This window comes from Cygnus atratus, chromosome 1 (genome assembly GCF_013377495.2).
Source record: "Cygnus atratus isolate AKBS03 ecotype Queensland, Australia chromosome 1, CAtr_DNAZoo_HiC_assembly, whole genome shotgun sequence".
NCBI lineage: Eukaryota > Metazoa > Chordata > Aves > Anseriformes > Anatidae > Cygnus > Cygnus atratus.
In genome coordinates, this window is record NC_066362.1 from 205,025,956 (window position 1) to 205,042,965 (window position 17,010).

Below are 17,010 nucleotides of genomic sequence, written 5' to 3' on the forward strand. Positions count from 1 at the left end.
TGTGACGGGTTCCTGTGGATGCCTTGATCCTATAAAGCTGCTTTTAGGGGCTCCCCCCAGCAGGAGCACAGCAAAGGGACCCAGTCAGAGCACTTTTCCTTCCAGCTCTCCCATAAGAGGCTTTCTCCATCCTTCCAAGCAGAGGCTTTATGGCCCTGCAAGAAAGCAAGGTCACGGTGTGGCCTGGCTACTCTGAAAAAATCCCCATGAAGAATTTTTTCAGCATATGTCGAATGAATTTGCACAGTCCTGAAGGTGCGAGTCCTCCCTCCTACATGGCAGATGGGCAGCACGGTGGTGATGGGGTATCTCTTCACAGCCTTGTCTGAGGTTGTTGATGCAAAAATCTCCTCTTTGGAGCAATTTCTGCCTGACTAAGAGGCTCATTCCTGCCCGTAGCCCTGCACACACCTCCCACCCGTGGCTTGGGCTTTGTTGGGAAGAGGTTGACTGTATATGAGCATCTTGAAGGTGTCTCAGGACAAAATGGGCTGTTGGGCACATTGGGAGGAGTCGGAGATGTTCTCATCATGTTGGGGTTGGGCAATGTGGCTTGGGAGGGTGGCAAGGACGGAGAGCAGAGCTTGGTGCACCCTGGGAGCATCTCTCCCCCCCATCTCAGCTCCTTTCTCCCCTTCCTCCCCAGGAGCGCCAGCTTTTCCCAGGCCACAAGGTCCTCCTTCTTCATGCGCAGCGACACAGCCGTCCAGAAGCTCTCACAGGGCAATGGGCACTGCGTGAACGGGGTGGGCGCGCAGCTCCACGGCTTCTACAGCCTGCCGAAACCCAGCCGGCACAACTCAGAGTTCAGGGACAGCGCGTACGACCTCCCGCGGGCTTTCGGCTCCTACTCCCACCCCAAGTCGAGCCTCACCAGCTCCGAAACGGATAACGAGGACGTCTACACCTACAAGACCCCCAACAATGCCCTGTGCAAGGAGTTCGGGGAGCTCTCCACGGACTCGTACGACGTCCCTGCCACCCCGCTCTCCGTTTACCAGATCCCCAGGACATTTACACTGGACAAGAACCACAATGCTCTGGCCGTGGCCGCCAGCGATTCGCCTGCCGCACCGCCCCCACGGCCCCCAAAACCTGGGCAGACAGAGCCACGGTGGGGCAGCCCACCCCAGCGGCCCCAGCCCGGGGAAAGCTTAGGGCTGGCCCCCATGGCAGCCACCATTCCCCGGAGAAACACGCTGCCAGCCGTGGAGAACAGCAGGCTGCACCGAGGTGAATTTGGGGCTTGGGAGCAGCGGGGGGTTTTGTCCTACCTAGCAGCCTTGGGCAGGGAGGTCCAACTGGGTTTTGGCGGAGGCAGGGGAGATGTTGGCAAAAGTTAACATGGGATTGAACACAAGGAAGGTCTTTCCAAGGATCTGGCCCTGCTTTTATTATGCAATGGGCTCATGGCATGGAGAGGTATCCCCAGGGCTCTGCACACTCAAGGGGCTCAGCTGGCTCTTGGCTGTGTTGTGCCTCAACATAAAACCCCAAACTTGCCCTCCAATGCAGTCCTTCACCAGGGCTTGCCATTTTTACCGTGCTTTTGGTTCAGTTCATAACTAGGGCTGTCAGAACTCACTTCAGCCTGGAGCTGACTCTTGGTTTTGCTCACCAGACTGGGAAGTAATTTTGCACATCTCCAAATCCCAACATCCCCCCGCTGTAAGGCAGAGACACTTCTCGTTGACCATGGATGGGCCATGGATGATTTTGCCCTTTCCAAACATTGTTCCTAGCCCTGCAGAGATCACAGGGCTCTTGGAAAGAGCCATTTCTCCCCACATCACCTAATCTAACCCAGTTCATACAATTCTTGCTGTTTTCCCAAGCAGAAGAGGTAGTTCTAATTTAACTTAGAAGGGGCAGTTGGAGAGAAAACAATATAAATGATACACACAACTCCCTGAAAAGACTTTTCCATCTCCGCCTACCTAAATACCAACATTTAGGTTGGAGCTCAGCTACAGACCAACCTAAAAGCTTAGCACCCTGTCTTCACCCCCTCCTCCCCAGACTGGAGGTTGCCAACCCTTTATCTGCTAAGTGGGCCGTAACGAAGCTCTCCCTTAACCCAGTTTTGTCACCATGATCTACCTTACCTGACATCTTCGCCCTGGCATTCTGCAGCACTTTGACAGAACCAGGTTAGGTCCGGGCTGTACATGCAGTTGCACTGATGCTTTGGAGAGGTATTAATGGGGAGGGAGCATTGTAGGGTGTCAGAGGAGCTGTGATGGGCTTCAAGCCACATCATCCTACCAGCATCATGATCAGTAGGAATAAAAACTGCCTTCCCAGCACCTACATTTTGTTTGTGGGGGCCCCATTTGTTAGTGGATGCTCTGGGACACGTGCTTTTGTGGTTGTGTTGCAGCTTCTTCTTGTGAGACATACGACTACCCCCAGCACGGCGGCGGCAGCACCGTGCAGTCGGTGGAGTCCATGCACGACGGGTACAACTCCTACCTGGTGAGTTGGCCTTACAGGTTCAGAGACGAGCTGGTTCCAGGCAGGACCTCAGGGTCCCGTCCAGCAGAGCCAACTCCAGAAGGGTTGTATCACTGATTTCCTGCAGGACAGAGCTGGAGGGACAAGCACCCAACCCAGCACAACTTTGCTTTGGGTGCTTCCACAGAGTTTCTTGGAGGTTTGACCCTAAAAAAAGGCCCAGGAGGCTTCTTCCTGAAAGCTATCGAGCTGCATTTTGACATGTTGCCAGAACAGCCTCTCTCATGCACTTTCTAAGACTTCCTGAACTGGAAATGACTTTACAGTGGCCTTTCATATTGTGTTTTAGTGCAATGGCCAGAGCCCAGAGAAAATTGACTTTCCAGGGTAAGCGTGCTTCTGCAGATCACTCTGAGCATGAGAAGAGACGCCCATCTGGGTGACTAAAACCTTTCCCTGAACTCAGGGTCTTGAAAACATGGTATGTAGACCCTCTCGGTGCCAACTGATGGCCGAGCAGGGGACAGACTGGCCCTTCCATCTGTGCTGAGATGTTAAGGCTGGTTTGGTGACGATGATGAGATGCAGGGGGGCTTATTCATAGAATCATAGAATGACCTGGGTTGAAAAGGACCTTAAAGATCATCTAGTTTCAACCCCCCTATTCTGGGCAGGGTTGCCAACCACTAGAGCAGGCTGCCCAGAGCCGCATCCAGCCTGGCGTTGAATGCCTCCAGGGATGGAGCATCCACAACCTCTCTGGGCAACCTGTTCCAGTGCCTCACCACCCTCTGAGTGAAAAACTTTCTCCTAATATCTAACCTAAATCTCCCCTGTCTTAGTTTAAAACCATTCCCCCTTGTCCTATCACTATCAACACATATAAACAGGCATTCCCCTTCCTGTTTATACGCTCCTTTCAAGTACTGGAAGGTCACAATGAGGTCTCCCCAGAGCCTTCTCTTCTCCAAGCTAAACGAGCCCAGTTCCCTCAACCTTTCCTCATAGGAGAGGTGCTCCAGCCCTCTGCTCGTCTTAGTGGCCCTCCTCTGGACCTCTTATTGCAGGCTGGGGCTGAGCAGTGTCTTGACGCTCTCAATGTCCTCCCACTTGTCCCCCAGCAAGCCAAGGCCGTGGTGGCCCGCTCCCACAGTGCCGACTCCGAGGACAACTACGTCCCCATGAACCCCGGTTCCTCACCCCTGATCCACACTGAGAAAGCCAACGACAATGCCCAAAATCTCTACATCCCCATGAGCCCAGGGCCGCATCACTTCGACCTGGTGGGGTTGTCCTCGGCCACCCTTCCCTTGCACAAAGGAGGAGCCATGGCGCAGTGCCACAGGAGGTTGAGTGAAATCCAGCCCCCGCCAGTCAACCGCAACCTCAAACCCGACCGGAAAGGTAAGAACGGGTGTCTGTGGGCAAAGCTTCCCAGGAACCCTTCTATCCTTGTGATATTTTGGACTATGTCTGTCTTCTTATGCCACCAGCAGTGCGGTCAGCCCCTCAAATCTTCCTCTTCCCCATACCCTTCCTCTTTCAGGAGGACTGTGGTGATCCCATCATTAGTATGTCAGCATCTAACCTGATCACTGCACCAGATGAGGGCTGGGGCTGCAGCACAGCTTTCTTCTCTTCCACCTAATGAGCTACCCAGGATGAGAAGAGCTTTTATGTTACCCTACAAATTTCCTTTTCAAATCCCTCTGGGCAGGTGCTCTGGCCAGAGGTTGCTCAGTGCTGCCTAAGCCTTGGTCAGCTCTGCCTGGCTGTGGACTTTTCCCCATGCAACAAAGCATCAGGGCTCCCTAATGAGGCACGTTCCCCTTTTGGGGCCATCCATCTAAATTTGGGGCTGTGGGTCAGAAAAAAAAAATCACTTTTTTCCCCAGTCCCAGTGAAAATGATTGCAGGGGGTTGGGCTGGGGGTATTTGTCATCAGCAAGGAGGGCTGTAGGGCTAGTGGGAGAAATGGGAAGCAACAAATAATTTGTAGCAGACTGTCCCCTCTCATGCCTGTTGAGATCCGAATAAATAATTCCCTTCCACAGCAAAGCCATCACCACTGGACCTGAGGAACAACACCGTCATCGATGAGCTTCCCTTCAAATCGCCAGTCACAAAATCCTGGTCCAGGCCAAGGTGAGTAATGGCATGAAGCATAACAAATTTCCCTAAAAGCTGGGTGACCCCTTCCGCCCTGTTTTTTTTTCGTTGTTGTTTTGTTTTGTTTTTTCTTTGTTGATGTTAGAAGCAGGAGCTGCAGAGCTGGGTCATGTCTTGAAAATATACAAACATAGGAGCAGCTCTGTTGAGCTAAAAGTCCGCCTTACCCTACGTCCTCATCCATCAGGGCCCAGCAGGAGCTACCTGGGAAGAGGATGAGAATTGGGCATTTATGGAGTGATTCTTTCTTAAAATATCCTGCCACACCATGGTGGTTTGGGACTCGGGGATTTCATTGGACACATCATGGCTAGACTTTGGGGTCAGACGCTGTTGCAGAGGAGCTTGATGGAGCTTGCGAGCTCCATCAAGCGTTGTGAGAGCCAGAGTCATGTTCCCCACATCACAGCCAGTGGCAGGAAGATAAATTGGTTTAGGTTAGGCTTTCACATGAAAGCCCAGCATGTGGCCGAGCAGCTAATTAAGATCCCTCGGAGACGTTTCCTATTTCTGGGATCTGACACCGCCCACGAAGCTGTGGCTCCGACGCAGGACCTGTGGTCCGCCGCAACTTGTGACACGGCTGAGTGACCCCAAACCAAGCCACACTCGGGGCATGGTACCAATTTCACATCCAGTTTATCCCCAAAAACCCTGCTTCAGCCTACAAACACATGGTTTGACCGAGTTGTGTTTGGATTGCCTTGAAAGCAAAGCCTAGCCTGGAGGAAGCCTGCAAAATGAAACCAAAGCACTTCACAGCGAAGTCTGCCAGCCAAAAATAACAGGATTCACACAGTTCCAGTCCTGCTGCTAATTCGCGGGCTGATGTTGTCCAATGAAAGGAAGAAGCCAGGCTTGGCTGTTATGACTCTTCTCATAAATTGGATTGTGTGGAGACTGACTGCAGGGCATGAGCGCTGTGTGCTGAAAACACTGCACCAGGAAACAGCGAGTGGGCTTGGATTGACAAGATGTCCAAGCCCGGGGAAGCTAATGGGTTTTTTTTCCCCTTATCAGCTAATCATATGACCCTGCCTTTACTGCAAGGCAACAAATAGCTTTTTAAGACATGGGCTTTAATGCCAGACGCTGATTGCATTAGGTTATTCTCCGTAATTAGATCTGGCCAATTGAAAACAAGGCGACGCCTCGGAGATTTTAGTTTCCAGAAAAAAAAAATCCAGATAGGGCCCTGCATGGTAAGCAAAGCCTCAAGCTGCGGCGGGGCCGGAGGTGAGAAGCCTGCTGTGGACCTCCACGGAGGCTTGCTCTGCGTCCTCCTCAGTGAAATACTTCCTGTGAGATAAAAGTGTTTATGGGGCCAGATTTATGTAGCTGATAGCAGGAGAGTTACGGGTTTATAGCAAGCAAGGTGTTATTAAAAAAGTCCTAGAAAGAAAAAACAAAACAAAGAGACCAACTGAGTGATTTGTTGACCCATGGGAAGGTCAACCTCAATGCCACCACCCACCATGAGTGTGGTGATGTTCGGGGCATCAGGTGCTGCCCTCTCCCATCTCTTCCCATCCACGGATGACGAGCCCCTGCAGCCTTCCCTAAATCCTTGCCCCTTGTCTTTACAGTCAGACCTTCAACGCTGGCTCGCTGCAGTACTGTCGCCCTGTCTCCTCCCAGAGCATCACCAGCACTGACTCAGGAGACAGCGAGGAGAACTACGTGGCGATGGTAAGGGCTAAGATATAGGGCTAAGATGGTGAGAAGCTAAGATATATGGTCCCGACGGGACGTATACATCCCCCAGTGCTGCAAACACATTCCTAACTTGTGACATGGGAGCACCGCAGGGATTCTGGTAGCACCAGGAGGGATGTAGTGTGCATCCCTTTGTCCAGCTATGCTCAAAACAATGGCTTTTGTTCCTAAAATTGTACATCCTATTGGGGTTTTAACTCGATATGTGAGCAGAAACATATATTACCCTCTTTACAAGGAATTAAGAGGGGATAAATATGCCCATGGGCTGTCAGGATAAATTTTCCTAATTTAAGTTGATTTTTTTCATTTTTTTTAATCCTCCTAACAGCTGCTGACATCATGTTTGTGTGGAGGGCAGGGGCTATTGGAGCAGCAGCAGGGAGTGGCCCTGCTCGCAGGGAGGGGATTTTGTCTCTCTGTGCAAAGCTGCTGACTTGAAGCATATTTTGAAGGCTGTGTAACAGAGGGGGCCAAGCAGATCTGTAGTGTGGCTGTGATTAGCAAAGATCCCAGCACTGGCCTGGCCTCACGGAGGTGTGGCTCCCAGGAAATGCTGGAGCTTACGTCCGATGTCAGGCATGTGAATAAAATGAGCACAAAGGCAGCAGAAATGCTGTGATACATTAAATCACAAGTATGCATTTATATTTATTAGTCCAACGCACAACGCAGCAGTGCTGCACACCCTGGTCCCTGCAAGAAAGGTGAGAGCATCTCCAGGCTGGGACCTCTTTTGAAAGTGCCACTGAAGCTTTTCTTTGACAGATTTGTGTTAATTCCTTTTTTTTTTTCCTTCTTCCCATGTTAATGCTCATTATCTCTCCTGTCTCTTCCCTGCATTAGCAAAACCCCATTTCTGCTTCTCCTGTTCCTAGTGGCACCAACAGCCCAGCGCCTAAAAAGAGTTCTGGGAGTGTGGATTATCTGGCCCTGGACTTCCAGCCGAGCTCACCAGGGCCACACAGAAAGGTACTGGAGATTTTCTAAACTTCTGATCAAGAGCAAGTCATTTTTTAAGGGTTTTTGTGCAGGGCAGGGTTAGTAACCTCAGAAGCATGATGTTTTTCCTGCAGATCTGCTGTTGTATTTATTCTAGGTCGGGTTTCGTCTCTGTTGTATCTGCAGCTTTGCTGGAGGTGTCACCAGAAGTATGGGTGTTGAGGGGTTCGGGGATACTGATGAGACCAGAAATTCTGCTAGAGCTTGTAGATTTGGTGCCATAGTCAGAAGCTGTCAGGAGGTCTCCCAAGAAGCAGCAGCAGAACTTTTTGCTCCTTCAGAGCAACAGGCCCTCCAAAACCAGACATCATCCACGTGAGATGCCTTCAGGAGCTCACGCAGAAAGTGCTGGGTATCTGTCTCCCGCTGACATTTGGATACTTCTACCAAATGTCAAGTGGAAATGTGGAAGGGGAAGCTTCCAAAGACCCGGACGCTGGTGACTTTTCTCTAGGTTCAACCATGGGACAAACAGACTTAAAGTGAATCACAGGAAAATAGAGCAAGGGAGAGCCTCAGGAGAACCTTTGTGGGAGCCACCTCTGCATTGGCCTCAGCTTTCTCAAACACCACCTCATTTCTAGGGAAAGCATCCCACTGCTTAGCTCTTCGTATTATTTAAAAGTTGTCCCTTGATGGCTTCTTTCTGCCCAGCAGTATTTCTGCAGCTATTACCAATTTAAATAATAAACCACACGGGTTTGGGACCATCCAAACCATCACCTAGCTCCAGCTGCAGCAGCTGAAATACCCGTAGAGGCAGAATAGCTTCCAGGGCCCAAGAAACTATAGAAAAAGCCATCTTCTTTTAACCCAACAGGTTTCCCCTGTTGCTTAGGGGATTAAAATAATCTAGAGCCATAAGGGTGTAGAGTAAGAGGGGTGGAGCTGGGATTTTTTTGTGTATCTATAATTATTCTTGAGTTCTTTACAAGAAAATGGTGCAATGCTGAATTTGCAATATCAGCAGGTAGGTAACACAATTCCAACCAAACATTCAGGAGGTTAGAAGGAGGGTGATGAGCTATGGATTACAGAGGAAGGCCAGGGAGGATCTGGTGGCCTCTGGAGCTGATGGGTGGCCACGGGTGGCCATGTTTCTCCTCCCTGCAGCCCTCCACCTCGTCGGTGGCCTCGGATGAGAAGGTTGACTACGTGCAAGTGGACAAGGAGAAGACGCAGGCGCTGCAGAGCACCATGCAGGAGTGGACTGACGTGCGGCAGTCCTCGGAGCCCACCAAGAGCACCAAGCAGTAGCACCTGGGGCAGGCAGCTCAGCAGGCAAATATCCCCATGGTTTTCCCAGGCCGGGGCTCCCAGCTCCACTTGGGCTGGATTCCTGAGACTGTTGTCTGCTGAGGGGAGGGGGTCTTCATGACTTTTTTCTTTTAAGACAAAAAGAAACTTAATTTCAGGGGAAGACTTGGCGCATACTGTTTGCCAATGATAAAGAGCAACCATGTTTGGTGGCTAGGTTTGTGCTTTAGCTGCTGGATGCGCCATCCAGGAACTTCAACGTAGCAATACCAGGTTTCACCCTACACGTCTGTTGCTTACAGCTATTAAAGCCACCTTGTACGTGCTAACATCATCTCTCCCCGTCTCTTCCATACCATACCCCCCAACCATGCCATACACATCTGACAGCATCTCTCACAGGACCTCATTCCCCAGCTCCAATTCCCCATCTCCTCATGGTCACCCTCTTCTCTGCCTCCTCCCAGATCCCAAAACTGAGTAAGGACCATTCCTGTCTGACTTTACTTTCATCCCATCTCTTGTAAATAATGATGCGTTCAAATCCTCTGACAGTTGTTCCCCTGGTGGGACAGCCCCTGTGTTTTCTGGTTGTGGCTGTTAACCCTCAGGAGCTTGAAGAGCATCCAGACTGCCCCGTTGAGTCCAGAACTTGCCCCACCATACACGTATATGCCAGCATGTGCTCACACATGCATGCATGCATGAAACAGCCAGGTTAGTTGGGGTGTCTTCTGCTGTTGATTCTCTCCTGCATCTCTCAAAGCCAGTGGTTTGGAGAGAGAGGCTTTGGATGGCAGAATTTAAGCCTATCTGAAGTCAATTGATGGTGAATCTGGCCCTAAGAACCCAAATCTGTCTTTTGTGGCACTAAAGGAAGTCCATAGAGGAAGGGTCCTACATCCCTGGCCATCGTGAGAAGCTCTGTGGCTGAGTACGAGGAGCGTAGAGAGGCTCTGGAGACCCTGGGTGTCCGGCCCAGCACGAGGACGAGTGGGAAGGAGGGAGCAGGAGGCTGTTGTGGGGACCGGGAGAAGGAAGGTGCTGTACCTTAGAGGTTGGATTGGGGTGAAGAGGGTCTGGCGAGATGCATCTCAGAGACAAAAGGAGTGGAGTAACTGAAATGTTGGTCGGTGGTGAGGCCTTGGGCTTTGGGAAGAGGTTGGTGAGAAGAGGACAGGGTGTCTCAAAGTGTGTTAGCTTTAATGTAGCATAAAAGTCAGTTCCTACTGGGCACAAAGGGCTGGACTTAGTATTTTTCCCCATCTTCAGTGATGTTTATTCAACACAAATAAGACTTCTTGACGATTGTGGATGGGAATCTGCTGTGGCCCCCGCCTGCATCCTTGACACATCTAGGCTTTGGGATTGCTCCACGAGCAGCTGGAGTGGAAGAAGGAAGAAGAAGGAAGAGGCAGCTCGCTGCAGAGATAAAAATTTGGGATCTCATGAAAACAGGAAGGCCTAATGATCGCCGTGGAGCAGCCTGGCTGCCAAACAGCGAGCGCTGACACAGGCCAACTGCGAGCTGAGAGCTAAATGAAGGAGACTTTAGATCGGGTAGCAATGTTTGTTAAAGAGCTTGAGTTACCCTTCCTTCAAGCTGCACCCTGCCCCACACCAGGGGCTCTGCCTCCCACCACCACCACCACGAAAAACAAATGTTTGTGTTGATTCTTGATGCTCAAGTGTTAGCACGTTTGCTTAATCTTGGCCTGAGTTTGGAAGGGGCCAGAGATGGCCCACGCAGGTATGGGATCTGGTCCCTTAAGGGCTGGGTGCTGCCTTGTAAAATAAGTCTCCAATTTCCATCCCCAGTTTTGGTTTTCTTCTCTTTTTCCATGAAAGGGGAGGATATTAATGGAAAAAGCTCTGATGACCCCTGTAAGACATTGCAGGATTGGCCATGTAAAAGGAATAAAGGAGCAAATATCCTAATGCTTTTGGTAAAAATAATCATCATCTAGGGGGGAAAAAAAGACCCATAGGGGAAAATTTAGCACAGCCAGATGCTCTATGAAGGCCGGGGAGTGTTACAGCCTGCAAGGGCCTTTGCCTCTCATTGAGGGCTTGCACAGTGAGATAATGAAATGAAGAGCAGAGAGCAGGGCTTTGGCTTTCTGTAGCCCCTTTCATCACCACATCTCAGGGGAGAGGGAACATTGTCCTGGTCCAGAGCCCGCTGAAGTCACTGCAAAGATTCCCGTGAAGCACGGTGAGCTCATCAAAAGGACGTGGACAGATCCTGTGGTCTTGGCATCCCGTGAGGGAAAAGCCAAGCCCAGGGACCTGCTGGGTGTTGGCCTGGCTGGGAGCGAGCTCTGCACCATCCCTGCTTAAAAGCAAACGCAATTCAAGCAGGAACTTGCTTTTCCTATTTCATCCTGTAACCTGCTGTACACAGAAGAAGATCAGGGGTCAAGAAGACAAGGGTCCCAAAAGCACCCTGAAAGCAGGGAGGTGAGGGGGAGACGGCAGCAACCCTCCTTTCTGAGAGCGCAGTGGCTTGAAAGCCAAAACAGGTGGGTTTTGTGTTTCCAATTTCCCAGAAACAGATATATTCCTCGTTTTTGTTTGTTTGTTTGTTTGTTTGTTTGTTTTCCCCTGCTGAGCATCAAGCAAACGGCCCTCCATACCAAGCAGCAACTCGCCGACTCCACCCCTGCCTTGCCATGCGGACATGACTGTATCAGCCCCTCCTGAAAGAAATCGATGGCTGCAGTGGAAATAGTCATTCCTGCCAGTTGCCGAGCTGATTAGAGCAGTCCCCAATGATTAATGTTCGTGCAGTATTTAGTCTCGAACTGTATTGAAAAGCAGCTGGTTTAATTACACGGCCTGCCAAGAACTTTGTCCTGAAGGCATTGAGTTTATCACATCCACTTTATACTTGGATGCTCAAGTATGACTGGCTCTTTTGTTAGGAATAGGTATTTTAGGAAGCCGAGAGCATTGCTAATGATTCATTTTAATTGCAAGCAAAAGACCTGGCTCGAATCCTTAAGTCAGATCCTGTGCTTCAGCCTTACACTCCCATTTAAGAGAAGGGCTGTGCTTTTGTGTGTGTGTGCTCATGGAGAAGGGTCGACTGCGGGACAAGCACTACGACCTCAGTAGTTCATTTTAGGAAGCATCAGGGCCATGTCAGAAAGCTCTCCCCGAGCTTTAGAACTGCTAGGTTGGTGGGTTTAGAGGCAGAAACTTGCAAAAATACGTATCCCTTGTTGTGAGTCTGCAGCAGCGACTCGTGAAATGTGTGAGTTGCCTTGGAACTGATTTGCTCTGAATTGGCATTCGAGTGTTCAGGGGGAAATAAATTGCTGGCTCTAAAAGGATACAGGGATGAGGTTTAGTCTCAAATAGGAGAAAGAAAATAAGTGTGTGTGCAGATTGTGCTGGGGCAGACTGGCACATGGGGCTGGCACCTAAAGGTGGCCATGGCTTGGGTTGGCTGGAGGATAACTGGGATGGGTTTGGAGCCACCCAGGCACCGACGAGGGTTGTATATGGGTTGGGAGGAGAGAAGGCAGGCATGTTTGCCAGTGAGAATTGAGTCTTGGTCTTCCAAACCTCCTTTGGCATGTCTCAAGGCAGATCTGCAGAGCGGGTTTGTGGAGGGAAGGGTTTTGCTCAGTGAGGGCCTTGTGCTGGTAGGAGGGCAGCACCCACTGCTCTCAGGACTTACCCAGAGAACTTCACCCCTTGAGGGGTTCATCCTGCCCAGTGTGCAGGAGAAACCCTACCAGGGAGGTGGTGGAGACCCGGCCGTGATGGGGAACACATTGTTTTGGGGCTCTCTTGGGCTGGTCATTGGGAAGCAGTGCTGTGGCTTCACAGGGTGTCCTGTGAGGCTCTGCTATCTCCGTCCTTGGAGGTATGTAAGACCTGACTGGATCAAGGCCTGAGCAAGCGGGTCATCCCCTACTGCTGACCCTGCTTAGGGCAGGGAGTGGGACTAGAAACATCCTTTCCCCTTGAATTTCCTTGAGACCCTGCTGCTGGGGCTGAGTGGGGCCTCCTCCGTGTGAGGGAAGAGGCAAAAGGCAGTGCCTGGATACCTATAGTGTCCTAAAATCTTCTCTGGCCGTGAAGTGACAAGGCACAGCTCAACACCTGATGTCATACACCCCGATAAGGAGGGCTAATCCCCACTGGAGCCACCCCTTGCACCTGGCAGAGAGCTGGCTGGACCAGGCCAAGTCATCCAGGACATGGACACGCAGTCTGAGCCACTGAGGTACAGCCTGAACCTGTAAATTTATTAGGATAGACATTGACCCGGGGCTCTCTGGGTCCCCCCCGAGCCCTGACACCCCAGGGTCCCACTCCCGGGAGTGTACCAGGAGGATTTGGTTCCTTTTGGCCACCCATTGAGCATGGCTCATGGGCTGGGATAGCGTTAATTTTATTTGTAGTAGCTTTTTATGGTGCTATGTTCCAGGTTTGTGATGAGAACAGTGTTGATAACACACCAGTATTGTAGCTGTTGCTGAGCAGTGCTCGCACAGAGCCAAGGCCTTTCAGCTCCTGGTGCTGCCCCACCAACGAGGTACCTGGGGGTGCACCAGGAGCTGGGACACAGCCTGGAGCTGACCCAGGCTGGCCAAAGGGATGTCCCATGCCATACAGCACCATGCTCAGCAATAAAACTCATGGGGAAATTTGCCAGGGCTGCCATTGCTCAGGGACTGGCCAGGCCTTGGTCAGCTGGTGGTGAGCAAATGCATTGTGCATCACTTGCTTTTCTTATTTTTTCTTTTTTTTTTTTTTTTTTTTTTTCCAACTTATTAAACTGTCTTTATCTCACCCCACAAGTTTCTAACTTCTGCCCTTTCAGTTCTCTTCCCCCTTCCCACTGCAGGGGGAGAGAGAGTGAGTGGCTGTGTGGTGCTAGCTGGTTAAACCACCCCGTGAGCTTTGATAGGAAAATGTTTAAATAAACTGAGCTCTGGCACAGGCTGCCCAGAGAGAGGCTGGGGGCTCCTCCTTGGGGATCTCCAGCAGCCGCCTGGACGTGGGGCTGGGCCCCTTGCTCGGGGTGGCCCTGCTGGAGCAGGGCTGGCACCACAGGGACCCGTCACCACCAGGCACTTGTTGAGAGCCTTGGTGCCATGATTTCTCCATGGCCTGAAGCAGTCCATCCCCCCATCTGCTTGTCCTTTGTGTCTCATCCTTGTAGTTGTGATTTTATCTCCTTCATTTCGCAGCTCCGAGAGATGTGCTATTAACCAGGTTCCTGCCTCAGTGCTTGCTCTGAGAAGAGCTGATGTGTAGCAAGGTGTCACCCAACCAGCCCACAACCTACGTGGGAGAGGTTATCCCCAAAACCATAATAATAAATAAATAAATAAATAAAGCATCATTTTTAGTGTTGTCCTTTGGGTGACACCACACTTCAGATGGGACAAGGGAGTGTACCTGAACTCTCTGTATCCTGCTTTCTCTCCAGCCTGTAAAATGAAGATTTTTAGTGCTCATTTCCCCACCTCACAGTGAGGTTTAAGTAGTTGACGACTACATTGTCACGTTGTCCCTGAAAATACTGCGTTTTATCTGAGAGCCCTTCGGACACGTGGAGCATCGTGGAGAGGGAAGGGAGCAGGACCCTGCAGAGCCCTCCGATGAATCCCATAGGGTTAGGACCAAACCTTTAGCGTAGCCACGTCCTGCTCAACGCAGCCCTTGGCAAAGACCCCATTGACTTTGGGCATCGTTGTGTGGGAAGGGACCCAGCCAAATTAGGGTAGTTTTCACCATCCCTTTCTTAACTTGCTGCGAGGAAGGGTCGGAGCCCCGGCTTTGAAGCCGTCGCATCGGCAGCCCATTCGCAGGGATATTTTGTGTGTTTCGAAGCCTATGACTGTTCTTAAAGAGGAGTATTATTTTTTTTCCATTTGTAGAAGGAAGGACAAGAGTAATCTGTGGCAAACTGTACAGTACGTGTCTTCTTGTGGTGTCACTGTTTGAATGGTTATTAAGTTTTCAAATCACTGTGGACAGCTAATCACTTAAGTTATTAATTTATTCTTCGGGGTTTTGTTGTTTGTTTGTTTTTTTTAAGTAATTTGAAACAATTATTTATCCTGTAAATCGGTCTTGAGTGAAACCTAGGTAATACTTTTTTTGCTGTTAATAAACATGGTACATGCCTGATGTGAAGGTGATCTCATTTTTAAGTACTGTATATGCAGCGGAAAAGCAACGGGAAAATAAAAGAATGAAAACAAAAATGGATCTCTCACTGCTGACTCCCTGCATGGATTCAGAGCCGGGAGGGAGAAAGGGGGAATTAATGGTTGGGTCAAGCTGAATTAAGCAGCACTTTGAAGCTTTCAGAGCATTCTTCAGGTCACGTCACCAAGTTTCTCCTACAGCTTCAGGTGTCCCCTCTCTGCAGCAGTGGCCTCAAGGATGCACCTAGGGCTCTTCTTGATGACAGAACCCAAACCAGATGTTTTGGGGCTGATAAAGTGAATTTAATACTATGTCTATATCTGTTCTTGGGACACACTTGGGTACATGCAAAGCAACGGCAATCACTACCTTCCTCACCCGTCAGCAGCGCAGACCCAGCTCAGGACACCAAATCCCCCATAAAACCTAAGCAGAAGAACAAATCTTTCTTGCCCATAGTTAAAAGTAAGCCACCTCCCTACAGCACTGCCCCCCAAAACCCCCTTTTCTAGACAAGAGCAGTATCACAGCACATCTCCGGCACATCTGAGATCCCAAACGTGGAGCTGAGAACCAGGCTGGAGGCTCTTATTGGGCAGAGGTGGATGTGAAACTACAGCCCATACGATATCAATATGACATATACAAATATTCCTGCTATTAATAACACTAATAGTAGCATAGTAGATACTATAATTGGTATAGCATACATGGCAACAGGCTATACTACTGTCAGTAGTGCATTATTAATAGTCATAATGTAGCATATACATAGTATTCTACTATAAGTACACTATATAAGTGTATAAGTACACTATAGTGTACTTATAATAATATATGGTATTATAATAATGTAACATATTAATAGTAATCATGGTATTAATAATTGATGGCCCAGGCTGCCATCCATGCTGAGCACTGTGTGCTCTTTGCCCCTGCTCATCTCAGCAAATTGTAGGGTAAAAAAAAATAAAAGATATATTCAGGGAAGAGCATAGCTATGGAACAACCCCTCCAGCCTCCCGCGTTGCCTTCATTATTTAAATTAGGGTCTCATCAAGGCAGAGACTCTCTCCTGCTAAAGTACCATCCAGCAGGTGGCCCAGAGCTCAGGAAATGCCTCCAGGTGACACTCCAGCACAGAGCAGGGAGCCGGCGTGGCAGCAAGAGGAAGGTTTTGGAATGCTCCTCTCCCATCATCTTTTTGACCCCATCCACCCCATGAGTACTGCTGTAAGACACGAAGTTTCTCTGTTGAATTAATTCATTTCCTTTATTTATATGTAGGAAAGACAATAAAAGAATATATATGATAGTATATGCCAGAGATTCGATCCCGTGCCAGAAAATGTCCTCTCTAGCAGACTTTCTGCTTGCATCCCCCATAGCAATGTCTGTGCTTTGTCTTGTCCTCCACAGCAAAAAAAATGCTTCCCCCAAAACCCCCATCAGGATTAGGCCCCACACCCAGGACCTAAGGCACAAGTCTGCCACTGGAGCTAGAGCAAATCTACTACAGGCGCAAGTAAGGAGCAGGTTGGGACGATGGGTGGGGAGCAGCCGGGGAGGGAGCCACAATCCTATAGATGCACTGCCCAAGGCTTGGGCTGGCTCCTGCCACCAAAATCAGTCCCTGTCCCATTATTGATTTATATAAAGCATTGGTTTACATACTAGGTATTTATGCTGGGTGCATATAGCATATTTGGTTGGGTTGCTCTCCTTGTAAATCAGGACTTTGAAGAAATAGCTAGTGGTTGCAGGGGTCTCTGTCTTTCAGTTCAAGGTGTCCCAAAGGAAAGCCCAGTTTTCAAGCCATGAAATGCCAGGTTAACCAAGCCTAAGGACACATCTGGACAAGCAGCTGCGTGCCTTGGGCTGCCATGTACACTAACAGCATCCAGAGGTCACCAGTAATGCAAGAGGGGCTTGACAGAGCCCCAAAAAACAACCACACACAGTCAGTCTCTCTTGGCTGGAGGGGTTTGTGCTCCTCAGCATCTTCTGGGTGCTTTGCAATGCTGCACCAAACCCTTCTGGTGAACCTGCTGATGCTCACTGCCCCCAGGGAAGCTTGCAGGCTCCCCCCCACCGGCACAGCAGCATTGCAATGTTGGCTGCGAGGCCTCTTTGTGCCTTTTTTCAGCCTTTTTCCACCTCTAAAGGTTTGTCCAGGTGGTCTTCCACAACCACATTAAAAAAAAAAGAAAAAAAAAAAGACAACAGTGGAGAGGTTCC

General features: G+C 49.9%; 1 protein-coding gene across 1 annotated transcript in view; it reads left to right on the forward strand.

Annotated features, from left to right (window-relative positions):
- The window catches only part of GAB2 (GRB2 associated binding protein 2), a 79,332-nt gene extending 70,405 nt beyond the window's left edge, over nucleotides 1-8,927 (forward strand). The window contains exons 4-10 of the mRNA XM_035560500.1: nucleotides 647-1,233; nucleotides 2,381-2,475; nucleotides 3,576-3,858; nucleotides 4,509-4,599; nucleotides 6,210-6,312; nucleotides 7,186-7,311; nucleotides 8,455-8,927. Coding sequence (XP_035416393.1) covers nucleotides 647-1,233; nucleotides 2,381-2,475; nucleotides 3,576-3,858; nucleotides 4,509-4,599; nucleotides 6,210-6,312; nucleotides 7,186-7,311; nucleotides 8,455-8,598 — 1,429 coding nt within the window. The 3' untranslated portion in view covers nucleotides 8,599-8,927. The remainder of the gene's footprint in view (nucleotides 1-646; nucleotides 1,234-2,380; nucleotides 2,476-3,575; nucleotides 3,859-4,508; nucleotides 4,600-6,209; nucleotides 6,313-7,185; nucleotides 7,312-8,454) is intronic.
- Nucleotides 8,928-17,010: the final 8,083 nt, after the last annotated feature.